Source organism: Takifugu rubripes, chromosome 16 (assembly GCF_901000725.2).
Source record: "Takifugu rubripes chromosome 16, fTakRub1.2, whole genome shotgun sequence".
Lineage (NCBI taxonomy): Eukaryota > Metazoa > Chordata > Actinopteri > Tetraodontiformes > Tetraodontidae > Takifugu > Takifugu rubripes.
Window position 1 is genome coordinate 3290966 of NC_042300.1, and position 23866 is coordinate 3314831.

Below are 23866 nucleotides of genomic sequence, written 5' to 3' on the forward strand. Positions count from 1 at the left end.
GAGCCCCTGAGGAGGTGACCCCTGACCTTTCAGGATCCCAGAAACGATTGAGCGGGATTTCCTGTGCCTGAAGATGATCCGTCTCAGTCCTGCCCTTAACCTCAGGTCTCCCACAAAGCTGTTTTATGGAGCATAAACCTGTCACCTGCCACAGCTCCCCAGGTAACCAACAATCACTCACCTTTTTCATCAACTCTAATTTGCATATGAATCTTGGTTTGGACTGAAAAAGTGGTAAAATGGTGTTTGCCATTTTTCAACTGGATTTTTTCTGTAAATAGATCTAAAACTGCAGACCGACTGGAATCAACACAACACAGGCGCGAGATCCAAACAGCACAACACTCTATGAAGATTAACGACATTTTCACCACATAGGCACATTAATAACTGTGATGGATCAAATGACCAAATGACCTTGACCAAGCTTCAGCTGGGGGGGAGGAGGAAACCCCTCCGAAAGGCCCATTTGCTACAAACGTCACTGTTTCCACTGACATCATGTCCACTTTGAAAGTCAGACGATCTGTTTCCACCATCTTGTTCAATCAGCCTCACTCGTCGGGCCGATGTGAAGCAGCTGTTGGCTCGTCGGCCCCTCTGCTGAGAACCTTTACCGCAGGTCCAACCTGTAGGTTGTCGTCAGGAAAACGGCTTCTCTGCACAGCAGCCAAAGAGGCCCAACGCAGGAATAATGAGCTCATCATGTTTGCTTCCGTGTGCAGGGACCATAAATCACAGCTGTGACTGGACTGTGATACATAGATAACACGGGTGAACTTTAAACACGTTTCTGACACACACGCTGAGGGGGGGGCTTTACACCACATGGGCCAGAAAAACAAACCTTGCTGAATCGTATGTCATTTATGTTTCATTACAGGCTTCACAAGTAGGAAAAACACCTCTTGTGAAGAAAAAAAAATCGTATAAAAGTCCAGATGACACACTTTTGAGTTTTATTCTGCAGATGATGTCATGGACGTGGCAGGACTTCCTCCGTTTATGGTGATTTATTTTGGCTGGCTAATTATAAAGACATTGTGCTGTGTGCTTTTAGGAAACAAACCATTTATAGCAGACTTCGCTTGCCAAGCGTGGTAAAGTAACTCGGAGGTGTTAAACAAAACAAAGGCTTGAAATGAGCTCAGCCTTAAACACCTGCAGCACATTAAATGAAACATACTGACACATCTGTAGAGTAAGAGTCGTTTCTGAAAGTTACTGGAACGGTGCAACATTCATGTCTCCACGAATGACGTTTGCATATTTAAATGACAAACTTTATTAACCCATCTAATTAGTTCGCTACACACCTTCCGTGTTTTTTTTTACTTTATTTAAAGTGAACAGCCACCAACGCCTGTTTGTCCGATACCGCCTCTAGTGGCGAGGCGCGGTATCGCGACTGGTCGGCGTCTGCCAGGTAAGTCGTTAAGACCCTAATTACGGCCCAAAAATAAGTGAACTTTATGTGTGTGTCCTGCCCTCAACCTCAGGTCTCTCTCTCTCTCTCTCTGTGTGTACATACACACACACACACACACACACACACACACACACACACACACACACACATACATACATACACATAACAGCTTAAACAACAGCAGTGTTGTGCTGCGGCACTAATTAGCAACAATTCATTAGCTGATAGCACCGCAGTTATGAAGGGATCAAACTGGGCCGTTTCAGATGGATGAACGTAAAGATGTGGACCAGTTAACCTTTGGAAATCAGAAAGAACGCAGGTCGACAAATGTGAGTAAAGTCAGAGTACTTCGTGGTTGTTTAAATAGTCCCCATGGCGATGTTAGCTAGCTTATGAGCATTGGCCTTTGACCTTGAAGTGTTCTTTGATGCTTCGATCGTTTTTCACTACTTCCTTTGTTCGTTAATGTGTCTTTGCTCAGCATCCCTGTTTGTACAGTAAAGCTTGTTTAATTAATTTGTTGTTTAGTGCATCTTAACTTTGTGGTTAGGGGTAGTTTGGTCTTTAGAGAGATCATTATTGCCATCATGCAGCTGCAGACAACAACACAAGCTTTATTGGATTTTATACGGATTTTTGATTTTGTTATTTGTGCTGGCAGAATTGAGGATGTTTGTGTGATTCATTCCATTCCAAATGTCATAGGGTTATTATGATGTTCTGTATTGGGTCAAATATCACATGTCTGTCACGATGAAAGGTTTCCGTGCTCTTTTCCTCCCCCAAAAGGTTTATTTTTCTCATTAATGGTTTGACGTGAGAGACCAAGGACGGAGAAGAGACGCCGTCCACTGAGGGAACGATGAGTTTGGCCTCCAGAAACCCTTCTTGTAAGATTTAAGCTGCAGTTTAGTGTGTCATAAATAATGAATTCCAAATGAAATCACTTTCCCATTTTGACAGTGTTTGTTTTGTTTTGGCTTAAATTTGTTCTGGGCGCCAACGTTGCTGCTCTCTTTTCTGTTTCAGGCTCTTCTTTGGTTGCATCAAACGCCTCGACGGTTCTTCCTTCACGCTTCAGTTTTTACGTCGGATAAAATAACAAGTGAAAGAAGAGACAAAGTGCTACGTGTGTGCGTGCTGACGAGGGTGTGTGTGACACTTCTGGGTTCCGTGGAGGTTCTGCAGCAGGTCTGTACATTGATAATGTGGTTAGCGTTCCTAAACGTTTCAGCCTGCAGGTGTGTTGATGACTTTAATCCTCGGGTCTTTGTGACGGCTCCTCGCTGAAGGCTTCAGTTACATCAGGAGGTTTTAACCTCGCTCAAAGCCACATTCCTTCAGCTGTTGCTTAACTGAGTGGAGCGGCTCAGTCCCGCTTCTCTGGACCGCCCCTAAAAATGACCTCATGTACACATGGGCTGAGGCCCGGTTCTGCTGCCACAGACATGTGGACGTCGTCTTCGGCAGCATTTGGATGATGCTCCGAAAGCGCCTCCTGATCTGGCGTGTTTGTAATCTGTCCATCACAGCAGGATCTCAAACAAATCGGATTATTAACTGCAGCTTCTGGCCGAGGAATAATGCAATAACCTCTGCTTTGGCACTACAGCCAGACTTGGATCCCTTAAATCTGAGTAAACTGAGGCCTCTGCAGTCGTAGATTTGAAGTTTTAAAGCGTTCGCCAGCATTTCCTACGAGTGTTGAACTCGGCGAGAGCACGTGTGGCTCTTGTGAGGGGCTGAGAACCAATCAGAGCTCCGCATGACTCGGGCCACCCTAGAAATGCAGGAAGCCCAGATATGAGCAGGACAACAGCTTCCTGCTCTTCGCTCGCGCTTTGTTTGCGCCTGGCGAGTTTGGAGCGGCGCTGGTCGGCTGCATCGATACGGGTCACACACGCCCCGGTCTGGGCCCGTGTTCTGGCAGCCAGCTCTCCCACCTGGTGGGAGATGTGTGTGCAGGACAGAATATGTGTGCACGTGCGGACATGTTGATCAGGCAGGTGACACGAGTCCGAACGGTTTGGGCAGGTACCAGAACTGGACCTGAACCGACTGAGTCAGTGATGGACCAGCCCTGTTCCTGAGCTTGTTTGAGGTTTGGATGAAGAAAATGTCCCAGAGCTGGTGGCCAAGTTGATACAGGTCCAATCAGGTGGGAGGAGACGAGCACGTCTGCACGTGTTCCACCCCAGCAGAAGCTTCTCAGAACTGACCCTGACTGGCGAATCTCTACTCTTTGGGGCTTCGGTGCCTTGCTCAAGGGTATCTTGGTAGGTTCTGCTGACCGTCCAAATCCAGCCCGTCGGGTGCTTTGGTCACGCCGCTGCTCTTTGATGGGATGTTCTTCTCCATCAACACTTCTGATTATCAGATTTCTGAGTCTTTGCTGTTTCGCTTCCAAGACTAATCGTGAAATAATGTTTCGTCATCGTCCAGAAATCGAGGACTTTGATGATCAAAGCTCCACTTAGCTGAAGCCTGTTAGCTTAATGCTAACGGTCATCGGGATGTCGTTTCGTGACAGAGGTGCGTAAATGTTGCAGTTTCATGTTGGCAAATGTAGATTTTGAGGCGGTTTCATGAACATTTTCTGGAGGCAACAGTTAAATTAGTGTTCTTCACCTGTTTTTATTTGCACCAACATCAACCCCCCCCACGCTCTTTGACGAGGTCCAGACCCACTTCAAAGCTGCTGATAAGCCGCAGCGGTCAGAGCCCCTTGGTTTTAATTAAAGTGCAGGTTTCTCAGCTCGCTGTGTTTACGTGACCACCATGACCGAGACGCTGTGTTTCCATGTTGACGGTGTTTTCAGGAAAAGGATATCTCAGGAATTTCTTCAAATTTAGCACATATGTTCACATGGCGCCATTTTGAACAAGATGGTATCTACAAAGGTTTTTGGAGTAACTTGAGAACTGGCTGATGAACATTTATATCCTAAAATGTCAAAGGTCAAATGCCATATGATATCCAATTAAAAGGAGGCGGAGCCATAGATCAGTTCTGTCGACCTTGAACCTGAGGAGATTGATGTGACCATGACCATGTGACCAAGTCTCAACGATCCACAAACAATAAATGTGTATAATTCTTTTAAAAATAACAGGCCCAAGGTCCAAAAAACAAAGACCATAAATTAACTGTTGCCTCTGTGAAAGTGCGCCTCCTAGTGGTCACCTGGAAAGGAGCAGTTTGTAGACTGAAATCTCAAGTTTGGCGTTTTATCAAGTTGGTAATTTATTTTAGTTGGTACATTATTTTTAGTAATAAATCACATTTATTTCAGTGCACCAGACACCTGTTCCATCTCAAAAGGTTTTTAATGTCTTCTGTTTGGTTTTTAAGTGCTAAAGTTGGTGCCAGTTATGTTGTTATTGTTGGAACGCTCTCTCCTCTATGCCCCAGTATAACCAGTCCAGTCTGTGGTAGTTGTATATTATAATACATTAATGCTTTGTTGATTCTGTTTGTGGGAGTAGTTTCTCATCGTGGCGACGTCCTGAACCTTGACCGTGTATAAATTCAGGTGGCAGTAACACTAATGCTAGTGTTAGCCTAGCATGACATTAGCATGAGCGTTGGATTAAAGTAAACCTTTAATGATTGGCGATTCTTGTAAAATGGCTGACCGTGGACGGTGGGGAATGAGACAAACTGCAGTTGCATATTTTCAGTAGTTTTATTGAAAAATGCCTCTTCTGTTTTAGAAATAAATAAGAAATGAGTGTGAGGCTGCTGGAGTCACAAACTGCAGTAAAACATGAGGCAGCAACATCATTTCTGTAGCACGCTGACGTCTGACTGCATATGGAAACAATGACAAGTATATTCTGCTTAAAACAAGAGCAAAAAACTAAATATACACCAGACATGCAATTCCACGTTTGTTAAAATGAGCTGTGACAGAATAAACAGATAAATGTCACGTCTGCAGATACAAAATGGAATTTCTTTACTGCTGAAACCATCGATTATATCAAAAATGATGAATCTGGCGGACAGATCACAGCTGCACGCTGCTGAAAACGTGTTGCAAATATTTACAAGCAAAAGTGGGAAAGGAAAGCTCACAGGTTGATTTAAGCCCCGCCCCCTCCCCGACACACCTTCTCCCTCGCCACATAAATATTCACCAGGTTTTCCTGCTATTTTCTGCTGAATTTGAGGTGTGAAACCCAGAACGCCGCTTGTCTATGTTGCCTTCCTTGATAGCGATCTCTTTCGGCGCCGGTTCTGTGACGCGGTCTGATCCTGGCGCACCGGGACCACTCGGGTGTCAGGTTGAGGCGGATATTGACCTGCTTTGAGAGAGCGTTTGGGTCCGATTGAGTTGACGGTTCGGTCTCGGCATGCACAAGAACGAGACTGACGTGAAGCACTGATTGGTTGTGAGCAGCAGGGGCGTGTCTGCAGTCGCTAAAGTCTAAAGACTGGCTGAAGCTAACGCTGTTAGCTCAGCTGTGGTCAAGGATTGCACCAGACGTATTTGCTGTGTGGGGTGGTTTGAGCAGATTGAGTGGGAGGGGCCAGCCCTAGACACGCCCCTGCTGACTGTTACGCCCACTTTCTCCTAACAGTTAGAAACGCTGGAGTTAGTCCAAGTTTATTTATATTTAGCATTTAAAAACATGACCCCTCATTCCTCTCGAGTCCATTTGACCCTGAGCAGTTTAGAACAAAGACAGAAGAATAAAAAAAAAAATTAAAGTTATTTGATAGCATGCAGAAAGCTTTAATTTGCAGATGTTAAATTAGGGACTGAACATCTGGTATTAGTTCATTTACACTCCAGTGAGTTGCTGTTGTTGCTGTCCGTTAGTATTGTTGTTTGCTGCATGCTGCTCCTCTCAACACGTTTCTTTGGCCTTGATGAAGCGACCAGGCTGCCAGTCCCTGTTAGTTTCCCCTGGACGTTTATCCGTCAGTCAGCTGTACGAGTGAGTAGCGTTTGTTTTTCAGGGAGTCAGTGAAAGCAGCACAGGTGCTTTAAAAGTGCTACAGAGAACCTGGAACGGGCCAAAGAGGAGGTACGGAGTCAGTCGGCGAGTGTCAACATTCCAAACATGCGTTCAGCTCTTCAACATGTTGGGAAATCCTCGTTCCTGTCTGAAGGCCCATAAACACTCTGAAATTCCATCCAGCTATTCAACCAGTTAAACAGCAGGTTGACTTCAGTTGTCCTGAACTAGATTTACTGCGGCTAAAACAAGCTTGGATGTTAAATTAGTCCCTTTTAACGAGACTTTTTTAGCCTCATCACACACTGACTTGTCTAAAGTGGATGAGTGCTGATTAGTTCAGTGGATATGGGCCCTTGTTCTCAGGTCATGTGACTCCAGTGGCCACAGGAACTGAGAGCATCGGTCTATTTTCTCGTGTGTGCGTACCTCCGTATCCCTGCCCGTTGTAAGGAATGCCGACACACTGGGAGGAGTCACAGTATCCAGGCGGTCCGGGAGGACCACGGACACCGGCGTACCCTGGACGGCCAGGAGGGCCACGAGGTCCCGTGGAGCCTGGAGGACCTGGAGAGCCTGTCCTGCTTTCTCCTGGTGGACCTAAATATCAAAGATGCGCCACTTACGATCCAGACAGATCGTTTATTGATGTCGGCTCTCGTGACATGACGCGAAGTCAGGACTCACCAGCAGGTCCTCGCGGTCCTTTCTGGCCCACTGCCGACTCGCCTCGATCTCCTTTCTCTCCTGGAGGTCCTGGAGGAAGGGTGCGATGACATTAGTTAGATCATCAGCAGCTCTGAAGGACACGTGCTGGTCGTATCACGTCCTGGGTGCTCTTGTCGAGCGTTCCCATGTCAGAATTTCCCATTTTCCCTCTCACTACTCATAAGAGCTGTGAAATGTTTGACAGGAGTGTGGTGGGAAATGACCCGAGAGGTGGAATAATCCCATTTTTGGTGTTTGCAGACTCAGCTGTGAAGGGAAAAACAACCAACAAAGGATTCCTGGGATGCCTGTGGGGCTTTTTAAGGTACCTCTGTCTCCCTGCTGTCCAGGTAAACCAGGATTACCAGGGAAGCCGCTCCTCCCTGCTGAACCTGGCTCTCCACGGGGTCCTTGCCTGCCAGGCAGTCCAGGAGGCCCCGGGGGCCCTGGGTTGTTGCTGGAGTACATGCCGCTGGGAATCTGATTCAGTAAGGAGTTGACCCGGGTCATTTGTGCTGCAAAGGCAGATGAGAGGGAGCAGTGAGCGGAGTGTGAGGCCAGCGGGAGACCAGGCGCCGTTCCTGCTCACCGCTTAAGAGGTTCTCACAAACTTGTCTGGCGATGGCGCGCATCATGTTCTGTGGGGCGAAGTCACCCTGAGGATGGAGAGAGAGCAGGGTTAGGGTTAAGAATCAGGACAGAAGCAACGTCGGAACGTCCGGAAGCCGCCGTCGTTGTCAGGAAAGATTCTTTGTTGGTTCCCAGTTACTCACTCGCTCTCCTTTGTCTCCTTTTTGGCCAATGCCTCCCTGGAAGCACAGGACCCACATTCAGTTGCTAAAAATGCTGTGAGCTTGGTTTGTGACACCACTGTGACGACACTTACAGGAGAACCCGTGTCTCCGGTGTTCCCCGGTTTTCCTGCTGTTCCTGGAATTCCAGGAGTGCCTGGAGGTCCCTGAGAGGAAAACAGGAGCCTCAGTCAGTGATGGGATCTCCCTCAAACTGCTCATTATTCCAGCTTATCTGAAGCCACATGACAGCGCTGAGTTAACCAGTCAGAGCTCACCATGGGCCCTGGAGGGCCTCTGGGGCCAACTGCACCATCCTTTCCTTGAGGTCCCTGGAAGCACAAGAAGCGTTAAACTCTGCTCACATTTGAAACAAAAGGTTGTAAAAGCTGGCTCTGGTGGACCCACCCTCACTCCAGCTGGTCCAACGGGGCCGACGGCACCGGGAGCACCAGGTGAGCCCTGAAAGCACAGCAGAGCTCAACAACCCCTCTTCTCCGCTCATTTACCCCATTTGCGGTTTTACGGTCTTTGATGCTTTGGTGAAGCATTTACAGGGAACGTAATCCATTCCAGATTTGTTTTATTGGCCATTATGAAGCAGGAACTTCAAGTCATTAAATGCCTGTTGCCATGGCAGCAGCTGCACAGTGGTCACCTGCAGCCGTTCTGCTCCATCAGCACCATTCAGTCAGAACCAGCAAGCTCAGCTGGGGCTGAAGGTCCTTCCTCTGGCTCTAAGTGCTCCGGGTGAAGCCAGGATCTGATCAGTGAGCAATTATCTGCTCTGTGCGTGCTGATGTTCAAAGGCGTTCAAATGAGATGCTTAAAGGGATGTGGCATTTGGATGACACGTTTCCAGGATGTGAGGAAAGGCAGGGTTACAGGATTCTGGATCTGGTTCCTGAAGCGTCAATATTTGACTGATCGGGCTCCGGTGTCTCGTGCTGCGTTCAGGAACTCGGTTTAGGTGGTCGGCAGAAATTTAGAAACTAAGGGGAACTGGCAGTTTCGACCGGAGCTGCACCCACCTTCTGTCCAGGTAAACCCCCATCACCGACGTCTCCCTTTGGTCCAGGACGGCCCTGAACAGGGAACACACACCAGCAGGGTGTCGTTATTACAGCTGCAGCAGAACTGTCACCTGTGCACCATCATGACAACATCCTGCGGTGTCTCCTCCCCACTGGGTACCAGTTAACCAGAAGTTGTGACTGTGTGTGTGTGCGTGTGTGTGTGTGTGCGCGCGCTCACAGGCTCTCCTGGAATCGACAGTCCGCTGGGTCCTTGAGGGCCAGGCAGACCCATGGGTCCTGGTGGTCCCATCTCTCCACGTGGTCCCATTGGACCCTAAAAACACCACAGTAATGTTTGTTTGACCTGCAGATGATCATCAGCAGAGAAGAAACTGGAGGAGAAGCTTCACTGAGTGAAGTCAGATGTTCGAAGACGTCAGAAGATCTGCACGAGAAACTGGAATATAAATTAAAAAGGAGATGGTGGTTCATGTACTTACAACAGAGCCTTGCTCCCCTCTTTCACCTCGGGAACCTTTACTGCCAGGAGCACCCTGAGGAGGAGGAGGAAGAATCACATTTTCACCAAACACAGCAGCAAAGCAAACACGTCAACGCCCCACCCAGAACTTCTAAAAGAAAATTAAATGACTTATAAAAAGCTCCGATGACAGATTGGAGCTGTGTGGGACGGATTCTGAGATAAGTCACACATTTGTTCTTCAATCAGGCAAAGTCAGACTTCACATTATGACAAAGTATTAAGATTAAAATCAGAGGGACCATTTCCTCACCACTGGTCCCTGCGGGCCCGGCTGGCCGGAGGCTGCTGAGGTACAGGAGCAGGCGTTTGGAAGAGCTGGACACTTCAGCTCGTCTCTCTGGGAAAGACAATGATTATCAGGCACAGCAGTGGACCAGCGCGTCTGAGGGGGGAGCAGGGCCGAATATGAGCGGACTCAATGGTGCGGAGGGGCCCCGTCGCCGCTGCTCTCAGGACGAAGCTCTTGCTGTGTTACAGTGTCTCCAGAGATCAGCTGAGAAAGTCCAGAGTCCTGAAACTAGATCCCTGCTGCTGCTGGTCGCCAAATAGTTCAGAAACAGCAGAAGTGTTTCTCAGAAGAGACGATGTGGCTGCTTCTCCCGCCTCTTAGCCAGAGAACAAGCACCTCAGAGGACCTACTCCACTCTACCAGCAGCTTATTTTAATTAATATAATGTATAATATTACGCTCTACTTAGTCTCTCCTCTCTCTCTATCCCCCTACATGAGCCTGGTCCTGCTCAAGGTTTCTTCCTGTTAAAGGGGAGTTTTTCCTTGCCACTGTTGCTTGTTGGGGGTCAGGCCCTGGGATTCTGGAAAGCGCCTAGAGACAATTCTGATTGTAACAGAGGCTATATAAATAAAGATTGATTGATTGATTGCTCAACTGATGGAGATAACCAAATGAAAGATAACCAAAAAAGTCGGGATGGGAGCCAGAGGTAGCGTGCTGTCAACGCCAACATAGCTGCTCCCCTCTCAGATCTGATAACATCTGACTGAACTTTGAACTTCTATCTGACCAGTCTCAAATGACCCCTAGAGGTCACTGATCTTTAACCTTTTCAGCTCAGTCAGTTTGGGTCATGACTGGCAAAAATAAGCTTACTCATCATTAATGGTGCATTTTAACTGGTCTGATCCAAGTTCCAGTGTGAACATCTGGATTCTAAAGTCAGCGCAGCTCATTTCCATCAGTCGTGTATCGGTTATTGATCATGTGAGCGTGAACCAGCTGCAGCTCCTTTGAACCTGGCATGTTCTGCATTGCTGGGATGCGAAGCAGCTAAAGCTCCTGCTCATGTGCATCCCGCTGCTGGCGCTGAGTCAGCCCGGTGCTCTGAAGGCTTCGACGGGGGTCGGCCGCTTTCATGACGCAGGAAATAAATAACTCACATGTTCTGTGGCCCAGAATACATCCAAAGTTAAAGAGTCTTTTACCATGGATGGAAGGTCACAACATCTGTCCCTGCTGGTCCAGCCCAGGCTGCAGACGATATCAAACATCTGGAGCTGGAACTGTAGAGACATGAAGACGTACGTGTGTGTGACAGTGTCCCAGGCTGCTGAACCACACACACACACACACACACACACACACACACACACAATAAAGGGCCGTTTGTTTCACTTACTGTTGCAGATTCTCCTGTGGCACCTATGGATTTGGACATCCTTCCCAGAACCTGGTACCCGTCGCTGGACGTGTTTCCAGCAGCCTTTATTTCCTTCTCTGCTACTTCCTGGCAGTCAATGTTGAGTTTGATGCCGGTGGAAGAAACCAGGATGTGGAGCTTTGGAAAGAAAAGGAGGAAGAAAATAGATATTTATGGAATTTCTTTGTTCTGGGCCCAACTGTTGTGTCTGGTTTTGATCCTGACAGCCTGGAAATAATTAGATCCAAGGCAGTTCTGCTGGTAGAACCTGAGCTGATGTGTTCCACTGGGTTAATGACGGAAAACTGCCTTCCAGTTCAAAGGTGTTCTGTCAGGTTGGACAGGGATGTAGATGATTTGGATGTAAACAGCTTGAATGAGGGGAATGAAAGGCACATCCATTTCCAACACCTGCAAACTAAAATGACTTTCCAGATCAAACTTCCCAAGGGTTATTGCTGAGGTTACAAATGTGACCAGCTCAGAGCCAACAGCTAATCACTCCAAGCTCCACGTTACTACTTCCTTATAAAATATCCTCCCAACAAATGTTCGGTTTCCAGATGAAGCAGGATTAACTCAGGAAGTCATGGTTTGTTCCTTTTGGTGCAGCAAACGTTGGGAATGCTGCCCTGTTTTTACGGTGTGGTTGGAGTGGAAAAGAGCTCCGGACCCCCCGGTCTGGGCTGGAAATGTGTCACGCACGCACGTCACAGTGACAAACTGAACTTCCCAACAAGTGGAAAGAAAAACTGAGATTCTGCAGTTTTGGCTGAACAATCGGAGCTTTTTCCGCTCATTTGGATTCCAGGATTCCACACATTCCTTTTCTTTCCTTATTTGACACACTTGATGCTTTTGCAGGCCATTATTTGAGCGCTTGAAGCAGGAATTTTGCAAAGGAGATTTAGATCTCTGAGGTTTAAGATCTTTTTTCTTGATTACAGGAGGAATGAAACCTCTTCTTTAAAATGAGACGGCTGAAGGTGATGACGGACGGACACAAGACTCCATGTCTCCAGCTGTGGTCCACAGGAGCTGCTGATGTTGACAGATGCATTATGAACAATGTTAATGGTGATCCTGCAGCGCTCTGATGTGAGATATTGTCACCCTGAAATGACTCAGCAGATCAACCAGCTTAAGTGGGAGAACGTCAATCCTGAACAAGTCTGCAGCTGCCTGGAAAACCAGAAGTCATCTGTCAGGAACGTCTCCTGAGGTAAATCCACTACTACAAAGGCGATGCAGCAGGATACGATGAACTTCAGTCCCGTCGACGGGCCTTTAAATCTACCTCCTGATTCACGGCCAGACTGACCTCTGACCTTTCTGATTAGGGGCAGAGCGAAGAAGAATTTTACCCCAGGGTTGAATCCTGCACGGCTGTTCTAAAGCAGGACCGCGGCATTAGACGCGAGGCGTTCAGGTGCCGCTCAACAAAGAGCAAACGTCCGACATCTTCCAGCGGACGTCATGTTTCCACTCTCAGCAAACAGTGGGAATGGTAGCGAGGTCCTGGAGGAGCTGTCGTCAGGGAGCAGCAGGCCTAAATAGTTGGTTTTTGAGGTAAAAAACAACCAGACATCTGCTACCAGAGTGGACCGTGCCAAAACAAACGACCCCCCGCTGAGCAGAGAGCGATGAAGCTGGAGCTGATGTCATTGTTTAACGGTGGTGACCCAGGATTTTCCAGCTACGCCCTCAACAGCAGGATGTTGTCAGCTGGCTGGGAATCGTCCAACTCGGCTTTTCTGGCCGGGACCCTCAAACGTCCAACTCATCAGTGAGCGTCAACAATGAGAGGTCGGTCTGTGAAACGCTCGGCTCATTGTCATCATCACACAACTCCGCAAACGTCTCCGCATCTCCAGGAATACTCGAGACAACAGATTATTGCTCCTACTGGGCTGTTGTGGTCATCTCTAAAATCTGAATAATTCAGGGGGGTTACACGACCGCAGCCTTTAACGCTATTGTTGCGCTGTCGGAGCCGCTTCATTCCCTACAGCGTTGCCAACATTTCTGAAATTCCCTTCAAAGACATTCCTCAAGATTCCAGATAAACTACTGGAGTTTGAATCCTAAAACGACGATTAAAGGAGGAAGATCTGAGTCTGATGTTTATACGACGTTTACATGTGGAGCTCTCTCTGAAACATGTGACCTCCAGACGACCATAGATCAAAGCAGAGAGCCTTTAATCTCAGGAGCAATAAAATAAGTTCCTAATCCAGCTGTTAAAATGTCTGAGCTCAAACTTTTACCTTGTGGAAACTTCCGTGGAAGATTCTCTTGACTTGATCTCCGTCGAATACGACCCTCTGGGTCTCGCCACGTTCATCTTTGTTGTAGAAGGAGATGGTTTTCCTGGAAGCTGCGCACAGCAACAAAGGCTTTACAAACCCTGGCAACTGGTTTGTTCACGTGTTTCCAACACTGTAAATGCTTCAACACAACCGGTACTCAGAGATTTCCAAAAGAAGAGAGGCGGCGCTTACGGTTGATGGTGACGCCGGTCTCCGGTTTGTGATCCTTGCTGGAAACCTGCCAGATGTCGAAGGCCTCGGCGGGAGATTCGGGCAGCAGGCGGAACATGAGGATGATGGTGTAAGCGTGAGGAAGGCCGTCAGGGTGGATGTCTCTGCTCAGAGGGAAACGGAGGCTGCGTCTTATTATTCTGCATCCAGCAGTCAGAAAAGTCCAACTTTAGAGGAGACGACGGAGGAAGCTGAAACTAATCATGTTGGACACTTTACAGCTCTGGCTCAGAGGGTTTTACTGGGTTGGTTACTATTGAAACCAACCCACAGAGATAAATTTCAACTTTTATGAAGAATGGCAAAACCTAATGATCCAGATTTTACTAGATCATCAACATCAGAAAAAGAGTTTTGTGATTAACTCAGACACGACAGCGTCCGATAGTGTTGTTAGTTTGAGCTGTAGTTGATCCGTACGTCTCCGATTGTTCCCTCGGGAGTTTTTCCTGAAAGGACTTTCATTGTTTTCCCACCTCTGGACTGTGCGTCAGGGGGAACAAGAGGAACATTTCTGGTTCTCCTTTTGAGCCTTTTGGGGAGACAAACTTGGCGACGCATGAGGTGATTTCATATGGCTGGGCGGAGGCCAGTGTTAACAGTCTGTGGTCAGGCTTGGGGTGGCGGGGGGGGGCTGTTTTTACGGGCGACTTTGCAGAGTGCCATAAATCTACTGACCCAGTTAGGAAGGGAACAAGCGCGGCCCAGTCTGGACACAGCTGGAATCTGCAGCGTCACCAGGAAACCCAGAATTCAGCTTATTGTCTGCAGATTTGAACTGCAACTGATGATTTTAGCAATCAGAATTAAATCTGAGTGTGAGGAGAACCCGTGGTCCCCTAAAACCACTCGCCCAGAACCCAGTAAGCCCCCATCTCCCCGCCCCCGGTCTCCCTTCCTCCCACATTTAAACTACAGTGATGGAAATGAGGGAAGTCAGGCGACGCTCACGTTGACGGCTGCGTCAGGAAGGCGTTTTTGTGAATTCTGTAGGATGTGAAGCTGTTGAAAGAGCCCGGCTCCATGGAAACGCCTTTGGCGTAACTGTAGGTCTTCTCCGTGAGGTTGAACGCCTCCAGCATCCGGAATCCTGCAAAGCATCAACATCCCATCAGTCCTGGGTAATTCCTCCAACGTTCCGCCTCTTGAGCCGTCACTCACCGGGTGAGGTGAACCCGTTCAGGAAGATCAGCGGGCACGCTGCGGAGCAGGCAGAAACCGTGTTAACACAAACAGCTGATGGATCACGTCACCGGCGTCCTGGAAGTTTAGCCGACTTACACGAGGTCGCCGTCTCGCAAATAAAATTGATCAGATTTTCTTTGATGGTGTCAAAAGCGTCAAAGTCGTCCACCACAAAGACGTGCCTCTCGCTGGGTTTAGTGGCGATTTCCTGTAGCTCGTTGAAGTCCACGTCGGCGACACCGATGGCGAAGACGCTGTAACCTGGCGACGGCAGGGATGAGCGCTGTAGCCAGGTTCTGCAACCATTTCTCCTCATTCGGGAAACATCCGTTACCTGCTTGCTGCAGCTTCGCGGCGCTCTTCTTCACCTCGTCCTGAGAGCGTCCATCCGTGATGGCGACCACCAACTTCGGGACGTTTCTTCTCATCCCGTTTCCGACAGAGAACGCCTTTTCGTACGTGTGTTTGAGCGCCATTCCTGCTCCGGTAAAAAGAGCTTGGTAAGAGAACTCGCTGAGGTCGGGCTCTGCTCAACGCTGTGTAGGTACTGACCCGTCTTTGTGTTGCCTCCCTGGTAACGGATGAGATGAAGCGCTGCCATGGCAACGCCTTTGTCCCGGTAGGAGTTGAGTTTGAACTCTGTCTTTGCGTCGTCGCTGTACTGCACGAACGACACCTAATTAAAAAGAAGAAGAAGAAGAAGGAAGTTGGATCTGAGGGACAAGAAGAGTCTGTGAAACACTAACATCTGTTAAGATTTTTTATTTACTCTGTTTCTGATTTAAGATGCTTCTGCTGTTGTCATGTTTATGATTACACTTTAATCTTTTCATTGGGAAGCACTTTAACGAGCTACACGCTCAGCTTTATTACTGTATGTTCTCAAACACGATGCTTTAATCGTGCAAATGAAAGAGCAGCTGGGCCGTGATGTCAGAGCGCAAACGCAAACCTGCATTCCGGAGGGTCCGACGATGTCGAAGGCTCCGATTATTCCCGACACAAAGTGGATGACTTTGGTGAAGCTGTCCTCGCCGATGCTCCAGGAACCATCGATAACGAATACCAGGTCAGCTTTGGCACCTCTGCAGACTAAGAGTTGATGAGTCAGCAAAAAACAAAGTCCGGACAAAGAATTAAAGATTTCACACATCGTCGGCCAAAACGGACTGGGTCTGAATGACACACAGATGCCCTGGACTCAGTCTGATTCTGGTTCTGATCTGGAGCAGCAGCACGTGCGACAGCTGGCTCTGCTGCAGACAAGGCCGACCCAGGAGGGATAGCGTCCCTCCAGGGCGGAGCTGCCGCTTCGCCTTTGCTCAGACGTCCATGCTGAACCGTTGCGTCTCCATTTGTGGTGACACTTACCTGCCCAGGCTGGTGGGATGGTGGGTGGAGGGCTCGGCGTCGGGGGGAGCGTTGGAACTGGCGTCGGCTTCACCACTGTGACACACAAACACAAAGGTGTGAAGTAATCCTCATTTGTGGACGTGTCCAGATGTAACGTCAGCCATGCTCCAGCTCTCAGACACCTTTAAGGTTTGACTGCGTGCTAAAAATGGGCCATGGTGTTTCCTTTGATGAGGCGAGGGTGTCAGAACACAAACATTTGACTTTGTCCGGTTTAATCTCTCACATACGAACACTTGGACCTGGATCAAAGCTCTTACATGTTTTTTCCCTGATGCTGACTCCTGGACCCTCTAGGTTGGGCGTCTGCACAAAGACAGTGGCGTTGTATAAAGCATCAGAAGAAAGCCCATCGAAGCAGTACTGAGGCAGCCCGGCGGAGATGGTGATCTCCTGCTGTCCTCTACTGGAGGCTGCAGGAGCGAGAAGACGAGCAAATTAAGGACAATCTCACAAACAATCTTCAGCCCAGTACTTCGGGGTCTACACAGGTGATTTTAACTCTAGATACCAAAGGAAATTCAATTCTACTGCCTTTATCAGCCCTTCTATGGTTGAGAGCAAAGCATCCGAATATAATTGGGTAGATGGAACCACCACAGCAGTACTGTCGTCGGCTCAACTGCCGCCACATAAATAAACCTTGATGGCCAGAACAGTTTATTGTTCTTCACAAATGAAGCCCAGTTAGTGCAGCAGGAGGACTCTGGTAATGGGGAGGACAGATGATCCTGAATGAATCTGTCAGAGGCCTGAATCCAGCAGCTCTGCTGACGCAACCTGCTAATGTCAACAACTGAAGATAGAAGTGGCTTCACTTGAATTGCTGGGGGAAAACACACAACCCTGGGTCAGCTCTGCTCCAGAACAGTGGCTCTCCTTAGACACACAAAAAAGTTTCCCTGATGGATATCAGATGTTTATCAGATCAGAAGAATTATTGTTTCAGATTTGAGGCTTCGCTTCAGATACAATGTTGTGGGGAAATACCTCTCCTCCACCTCCTGCTGCACCTCTGAGTTCTGACTGGACTTCTCAGAAGGCTGTTGACTGGAAGGATCATAACAGCCTTGGGACTTACGGTTCACGGGGTTCAGTTTGATCCGGTATGACGTGGCCGATCGGTGGGGAGTCCATTTGATGCAGAACTTGTCATGGTCCACCTTGTAGGTCTCAATGTTGGTCACGTTCAGGTACACTGCAGAGGATAAAACAAAGTGTCAGAAGTCTCCCCCTGTCACAGGCCCCGTTTGGTGACACCGGTTCCACGAGCAGAGAAACGGCTCCAAGTGTTTTGAATGTGAGGGTAACGTGGGCCCTCACGTGTTGTTCCCTGTCCAGCCAGCGGTCCACTCTTCCCTCCCGTGTACTGAGCCACCGCCTTGACATCGTATGTGGTTCCAGGCTGAAGATTGTGCAGGGTGTAGGAGGTGATGTCACCCACAAACAGATCCACTGGTGGGCCTGCAGAACCTGGAGCATCAGAAGAACATAGAGGGAAGTGTGTGTGGTGAAATCCACTAAATGAAAGCTTCAGGACTTGGGCTCACCTGCAGGGGAATAAGATAATCTGTATCCCTCCACCGGAGCCGACACCGGGTCCCAGGCCACTCGGAAGCGGGTATACCACTCGTCTGACACTCGGAGGTTCCTCGGACTCAACAGAGCAACTGTGACACAGGAAACATGACGGAGACAAATGTTGTAATGGTCAACGTGGCTGCAGGTCCAAATAAACACATTAACACATCAGGGAAAGGTCCAGAAACCAGGCGACAACTCCAGCAGCTTGATGCTGCAGTCGCAGCAGCAACAGGCAACACAAGAAGAAGCAACTTCATCTGTTCTGACACCCTATTGACAAAAATAAACCCCCGACTGAAGGGAAAACATCTTTTAGTCTTGTTTATTGTGCGTGACCATTCCTGAATCTCCCATGTACGTGCGCGCACAGATGCAGCTGCAGCAAACCTTGATTTTGCTGCGTGTAGAGCTCCAGTAAACATTTGTATCCAGTTGTCGAGTATTTACTGCTTGTTTTTCTGCTCCTCCGTTCTCTCTGATGTTTGTAAGGAAGAATGTTGAGTGTGAAGAATGTGATGTTTGTTTTCACAACCTTGAAGATGTGCGTATCCTTGAAACGGTGACGGGGTGTATCTGACTCTGACCTGTGCGGCCAGTCCCGCTCAGCTCCGCCCCAGGGCCCTCCAGGTAGAGGGGCTCCACCGTGATGCTGTATGGAGTGTCGGGCAGCAGGTTCTCCAGCCTGGCGTTGTTTCTGTTTCCAGGAACTGAAGTCTGAGGATCACAGCCTCCGTTATTATCAGTCCAAGAAACAAGAGAATGTTGCTGCTCAGCTGACTGACAGCAACTTTTATGAAACATTTGTTGGCGCTGCATTATAAGGACTGCATTGTTTAGCGGCTGGTAGCTTCCTCGTCAGCATGAATCCAGAGAAATTCTTTCATCAAGGCTGATTCACACTATAAGATGAAGAATGAGGAACCACAGCTGGACCCAATCTGGCCTCCAACCATGCTCCCACCCTGACTGAACAATATTAATAACATCTTTATAGAGGAAACTGCAACATTTGAACTGAGAGAACCTAATTCACACACAACATTCTTGCCCATTGGAGAGGATAAGAAGGAAGTGTTGATTTTTAAATGTCAGAGGACGACCAGCCTGTCTCGTTTCTAACAACGATCATCTGATGACTCACAATCTCCACCCTGCTGTTGGCGTCTCCTGTCATGGGGCTGTAGGAGATCTTGTACTGCCTGACGGGACCCTCAGCATGGTCCCAGCTGAGGGTGAGGCTGCTGGTGGTTGGATCAAACACACGCATGTTCCTGGGACCAGCTCGTGGCACTGCAGCAGAAACAGGAGCTTATGAATGCTCATGTTAGTCCAGCTGTTCTGCTCACATCTGCCCATCTGGGCTTTCAGCTGCTTTGATTTAAAACTGCGATTTATTATGGATGGTGAACAAGTGCAGGATGCTAACCAGCGTTCTGTCCACATCCTGCCATCAGTATGTTACTTACATGTTTTACCGGTGTCTCTGACTGGTGACCCCTCCCCATCAGCGTAGAGAGCAGACACACTGACAGAATACGGAGTATCGGGAATCAGGTTGTCCAGGAAAGCACTGCGAAGATTTCCTGGAACCAAAATCTGTTCGAAAAAGAAGTGTTAAAAGTTTAAATCCAGCGTTGTCACTTTCAGAGCTTCATTAAAGATTTATTCATTACAAAGTGAAAATGTACACAACCACAGCTCAACACCACATCTCCCTCTGCCAGAGATTCCTTGGAACCAAACAATGATGTGTGTGTGTGGGCACCAAATCCCTGAGTAAGATTTAGTGTCTGCAGTCTAATCACATCCCTTTGTTTGTCTGAAGCTTCTCTAAGTCAACCCAGGCTGACATGATTTTAGCAGGAATAAATAAACTCAAACCACAACAGCAAAGGCCTGATCTGAGGTCAGATCTAATCTGATCCTGATCTAATGAACTGGGTGTGACGAGGTTATCTAGCTCTCTCCTGAAGGCACAGCTGATCCACAGACTCGGTGACTCAGGAGAAACAAGAGCTGCAGGGTTAATAAAGCTCAAAACTTAATTACATGTTCAACATTTAACACACAAATCTTAAACTTCAGCCCTGCAACAGTGGACGCACAGCTGAAACATCTCACTGATCCACCACCTGGATGATCTCAGATGACCACAGCTTTAATGACTCCACTGCTTAATGAAGAACCGTTCCTTTCTGACGCAGTAAATATCTCTGAATCCTCTTGCTTCGGGCTCATTTTTCTCTTAGTGACCTGGAGTTCCACTCACCGACTCGGGGCGAGCGGTTCCTCTCAGGGCCGAGTAGGCAACACGATACTGCTGAACCTGGCCCGAGGCGGGCTCCCAGCGCACCTTCAGGCTGTCGGGGGTGGGGTTGTACACCTGGATGTTCCTGGGTGGCGTGCGTGGAACTGGAAGGTCACAGAGGTTAGGAAGTAAAGTGAGTGAGGGATAATCAAGATATAGGAGGCAGAAAATGAGCAACATACTTTAAATGTGTAACTAAAGTCAGTGGATCACGTGATGAGTGGAGTGACTTTACAAAAGAACGTCATGGAGAAGAGAAGAGAATTTTGGGTTTATGCAAAAGCCTTTAACTTCCCTTTTAAACCAAAGCAGATGTGTCTTTGGAATTTAAAGCTCCAACCAATAAAAAAAAAGAAATGGATGCAGAAGGTAGATGCAGCGAAACCTTCCCTGTTCACGTTGTATAACCCACAAGGTCTCTCCAACAGTCTGTCAGGACCTTCAGAAAGAGAACCTGAGCCATCCCAGGTTGCACAATCATACGTAGACAGAACTGACTGACTGGGTTAGAACACCAGACAAGTTGACTGAACTGGGAATGGACAGGTTTTAGCTGTGAGCCGCTCTAAGCCAGAACAGCTTTGGAAAAGGAACAGTTGGACCTTAATAACTCAGGATAAGAAATTGATTAATGCTCAGGGGCTGTGTGACTTGTGATTCCAACTAGTTTGATTTTAGATTTTAGTCATCGAAATTAAACTAGTTAAAAGGTCATAACAGAGCTTCTGTGCCCAAGGATCAGTAATCAATAGCCAATAGTGACCAGAACATTGTAAATGACAACAATCAAGTTCATCCGCAGCACTCAAGTTTGATTTATGAACTTTCCATGCGGGATGATGCTCACTTGTTAATATCTTTGCCTAAAACAGATGATATGAGTCTTGTGGGAAGTTCGTTTTTGTAAAGCTGGGAGGAGTTTTAGATATTTCTGCCACGTCCTCAGACTGTCAAGACATCTTCAGTCTGTCTCTGAGCCTCTGTGAAGACAATGCTGGACTCACGTGTCTTCCCGGCGTCAGACTGGCGTAGGCCCTCTCCCTCTGGGTAAACTGGGACCACAGTCACGGTGTACGCTGTGTCAGACAGAAGGTTCCTCAAGACGGTGCTGGTGGTTCCGCCTGAAACCTGCTCCTGTAGGGACACACAAACTTATGGATCCTCATGTCACAGGAAACTGGACGTGGTTCAGCAGGACTCTCACCATGTCCTCGGCACCGCCGGCTGTGGGGACGTAGAAGATGCGGTACTGGCGGACGTTGCCTTCCGCTGGGTCCCAGCGCACCTTGAGGGAGCTGGTAGTTGGATCAGTGACCTGCAGGTTCTTCACCCCTCCCAGCGGCTCTGGCAAAAACACATGAAATGATCGCTTCAACTCCTGTTGCTCTCCTTAAAAACGACCCAACAACCCATTGTGACATATGTCGGTGCGTTTACTTGTTTTCCCATTGGCTGAGGAGCGTTTTCCTTCCAAGTCGGTGTAAACGGGCACCAGTGTCACTGTGTACTTGGTGTCTGGCTGCAGGTCTCTCAGCACTGTGCTGGTGGACATTCCTGATACCTGCATCTGTAAGACGCCATAAAACATCCATGGTTTGGTTTCTCTGGTAATGGCGATCCAAAAGCTGCTCCAGGCAGAGAACACACCGCGCGCTCTGCGCCTCCATTGGTCGGGACGTAGAAGATGTTGTAAGTCCTGACGTCCCCCTCGGCTGGCTCCCAGCGCACCCTGAGGGAGTTGGTGGTGGGGTCAGTCACCTGCAGGTTCTTCACACCACTCAGAGACCCTGAGAGAAGCAGAAGCCTCAGCTTGATCACACTGGTTCACTTTTAAAAAGAAATTAAAGTGCTTGTTTTGTTCTCTATATTCGCTTCCTCCTTGCGCCTGTTTCTCATTGAGGTTTTGAATCGAAGCGCGGCTCTTCTATTCCAGCAACTGTCTAAACTTTCTGGTATCTTATTAGACACAAACATCCCTATTAAGAATTCTTGGGGGGAGTTTCACGGCTGTGAATAATCTCCCAGCCATTGTTTCATCCTGCGTCGCAAATCTGATGGGTGGGTTTTCCACATCGGTGTCCAGATGTATCGAAGGGTTGTCTAAACTTTCTGGCATTTACTGTGTTCTTTAGTGAACCACAAACGTCCACATACAGCAGGTATTCTCACTCTTCAAAGGTCACACATGTTTGAGCTCATTAACTCAGGGCTGCATCTCACTTCCTCACTGGCAGCTTCGTGATGGACGCCTCAACGTGTTATTTTAGCTACATTCTGCTCAGAGGCTGTTTTCAGAACTGTCATCTTGGTGGTGAGAAGAGAAACCACAAAACCAGCTGATGAGGAATGCAAATTCAGCAGCTGCTCTTGTGCCAAACCTCCAACTGTAATGCAACGGGACACAAATTTCTTCTGCTGAAATGTTGAGCCAAAGAGCGAGCTGGGCCCAGAATATAAGCTGCTGTTACACAAAACATAAACGTGATAAACGGCAGCTATGTTCTGACCAAAAAGGAGCCACAACCATTGATTTACACTTTCTTATGGGCCTGATTTTCTTTGACAGCCATAAAAAATGCAAATGAAAACAGACCTCTGCATCTGTAGTAAGTTGTAAAACTGATAAAGGCAGCTTTATGGCAATAATAAAACAACTTCTTTAGAATAAAATCATTATGCAAAATGTTCTCAATCTCAATGCAGGAGCCTTTTTCAACACGTTTTCAGGAAAGTCACGCACGCTCGAGAGGAACTTCTACTGCAGAATAGAGCAGAACTTCTGTTTCAACAACAGCTTCTGATAACACAAAAGGCCAAAGATAACACAAATATTTGAAGGTTTCTTCCAATGAAGTCATAAATCCTGTTCAGTCCTGCAGGGCTCCACACATAAGGGACACATTTATTTAGGGATTAGCTCAGTGTTGGATTAAATCTGGATTTCTCCTGTCAGACAAAGAGAAGCACACACAAGCTCTTTTAACTGCAGCTCTTATTTTCACATGTGAGACTCACTGGTCTTTCCCTTCTCAGCCTGTCGGATTCCCTCCACGTCTGGGTAGATGGGAACTACAACCACGTCGTAAACGGTGTCAGGATCGAGATTCCTCAGGGTGGTGCTGGTGGTGCCTCCTGATACCTCCTCCTGTTCAACGAGATGTGAGCATGATTCTGTCCCGGTCTGTCCCGGCTGTAATAAAACCTGAGAAGAACTAAAAGGCTCCCCACCTCTTCCGTCTCACCGTCTGGATTGGCTGTGTAGAAGACTTTGTAACTGCGGACGTTTCCCACCGCAGGATCCCAGCAGACCTTCAGACTGTTGAAGGTCGGGTCGACCACCTGCAGGTTCTTTACTCCACCCATAGGATCTGAACAGGAGGAGGGGTCACGTCACTCAGGATGAAAGGACATTTTAACAGTTTTAACAGCGGAAGCGGTTCGTTTCTCCACGGAATCTCCATGGAAACGTGAAGAAAGATCACATCTTGCCGTCCTTCAGCCCCTTGTAACACTGGGGTGAGTGTCCAACTGAATCAGGTGCAGTCAACTCACTGGTTTTCCCTTTTTCAGACTGGGATATTCCCTCCATCTCAGGATACACCGGCACCACCGTGACTGTATATTCAGTGTCTGGATCCAGGTTCTGGAGGACCGTGGAGGTGGTGCTTCCTGACACCTGCGTCTTTAAGAACAGACCTCACGTGAACTCAAGGATTCACAGAACA

General features: G+C 48.1%; 1 protein-coding gene and 1 long non-coding RNA gene across 8 annotated transcripts in view; one reads left to right on the forward strand and one right to left on the reverse strand.

The window, feature by feature from the left end:
* Positions 1-1376: 1376 nt before the first annotated feature.
* LOC105417522 (uncharacterized) lies at positions 1377-13371 on the forward strand. 3 transcript variants are annotated; one of them, XR_003891256.1, is made up of 6 exons: positions 1377-1426; positions 1599-1761; positions 2222-2322; positions 2462-2623; positions 12059-12333; positions 12452-13371. It is a non-coding gene; the product is annotated as an uncharacterized lncRNA (long non-coding RNA). The 3 variants fall into 3 exon arrangements; XR_965145.2 differs by lacking the exons at positions 12059-12333; positions 12452-13371 and adding an exon at positions 9283-9394; XR_003891255.1 differs by lacking the exons at positions 12059-12333; positions 12452-13371 and adding an exon at positions 9283-9394 and having other exon boundaries at positions 1696-1761.
* col12a1b (collagen, type XII, alpha 1b) overlaps positions 5100-23866 on the reverse strand; it is a 48799-nt gene continuing 30032 nt past the window's right edge. For 3 of the 5 annotated variants that reach the window (XM_029849522.1, XM_029849523.1, XM_029849520.1), the window contains 39 exons: positions 23694-23823; positions 23370-23509; positions 23157-23286; positions 21789-21928; positions 21579-21708; positions 21346-21485; positions 21146-21275; positions 20103-20245; positions 19300-19429; positions 18975-19123; positions 18418-18547; positions 17800-17919; positions 17573-17722; positions 17331-17447; positions 16510-16662; positions 16208-16282; positions 15789-15928; positions 15389-15512; positions 15171-15314; positions 14933-15097; positions 14813-14851; positions 14603-14741; positions 13613-13755; positions 13379-13488; positions 11091-11249; positions 10897-10974; positions 9707-9793; positions 9413-9466; positions 9151-9246; positions 8928-8981; positions 8305-8358; positions 8175-8228; positions 7992-8063; positions 7879-7914; positions 7695-7761; positions 7435-7620; positions 7085-7153; positions 6827-6997; positions 5100-5740 (listed from right to left, as the gene is read on the reverse strand). In XM_029849522.1, the coding sequence (XP_029705382.1) occupies positions 5631-5740; positions 6827-6997; positions 7085-7153; positions 7435-7620; positions 7695-7761; positions 7879-7914; positions 7992-8063; positions 8175-8228; positions 8305-8358; positions 8928-8981; positions 9151-9246; positions 9413-9466; positions 9707-9793; positions 10897-10974; positions 11091-11249; positions 13379-13488; positions 13613-13755; positions 14603-14741; positions 14813-14851; positions 14933-15097; positions 15171-15314; positions 15389-15512; positions 15789-15928; positions 16208-16282; positions 16510-16662; positions 17331-17447; positions 17573-17722; positions 17800-17919; positions 18418-18547; positions 18975-19123; positions 19300-19429; positions 20103-20245; positions 21146-21275; positions 21346-21485; positions 21579-21708; positions 21789-21928; positions 23157-23286; positions 23370-23509; positions 23694-23823 (4458 nt within the window). In that variant the 3' untranslated portion in view covers positions 5100-5630. Of the gene's footprint in view, positions 6446-6826; positions 6998-7084; positions 7154-7434; positions 7621-7694; positions 7762-7878; positions 7915-7991; positions 8064-8174; positions 8229-8304; positions 8359-8927; positions 8982-9150; positions 9247-9412; positions 9467-9706; positions 9794-10896; positions 10975-11090; positions 11250-13378; positions 13489-13612; positions 13756-14602; positions 14742-14812; positions 14852-14932; positions 15098-15170; positions 15315-15388; positions 15513-15788; positions 15929-16207; positions 16283-16509; positions 16663-17330; positions 17448-17572; positions 17723-17799; positions 17920-18417; positions 18548-18974; positions 19124-19299; positions 19430-20102; positions 20246-21145; positions 21276-21345; positions 21486-21578; positions 21709-21788; positions 21929-23156; positions 23287-23369; positions 23510-23693; positions 23824-23866 lie in introns of all 5 variants that reach the window. The other 2 variants (XM_029849521.1, XM_029849524.1) reach the window with 2 other exon arrangements.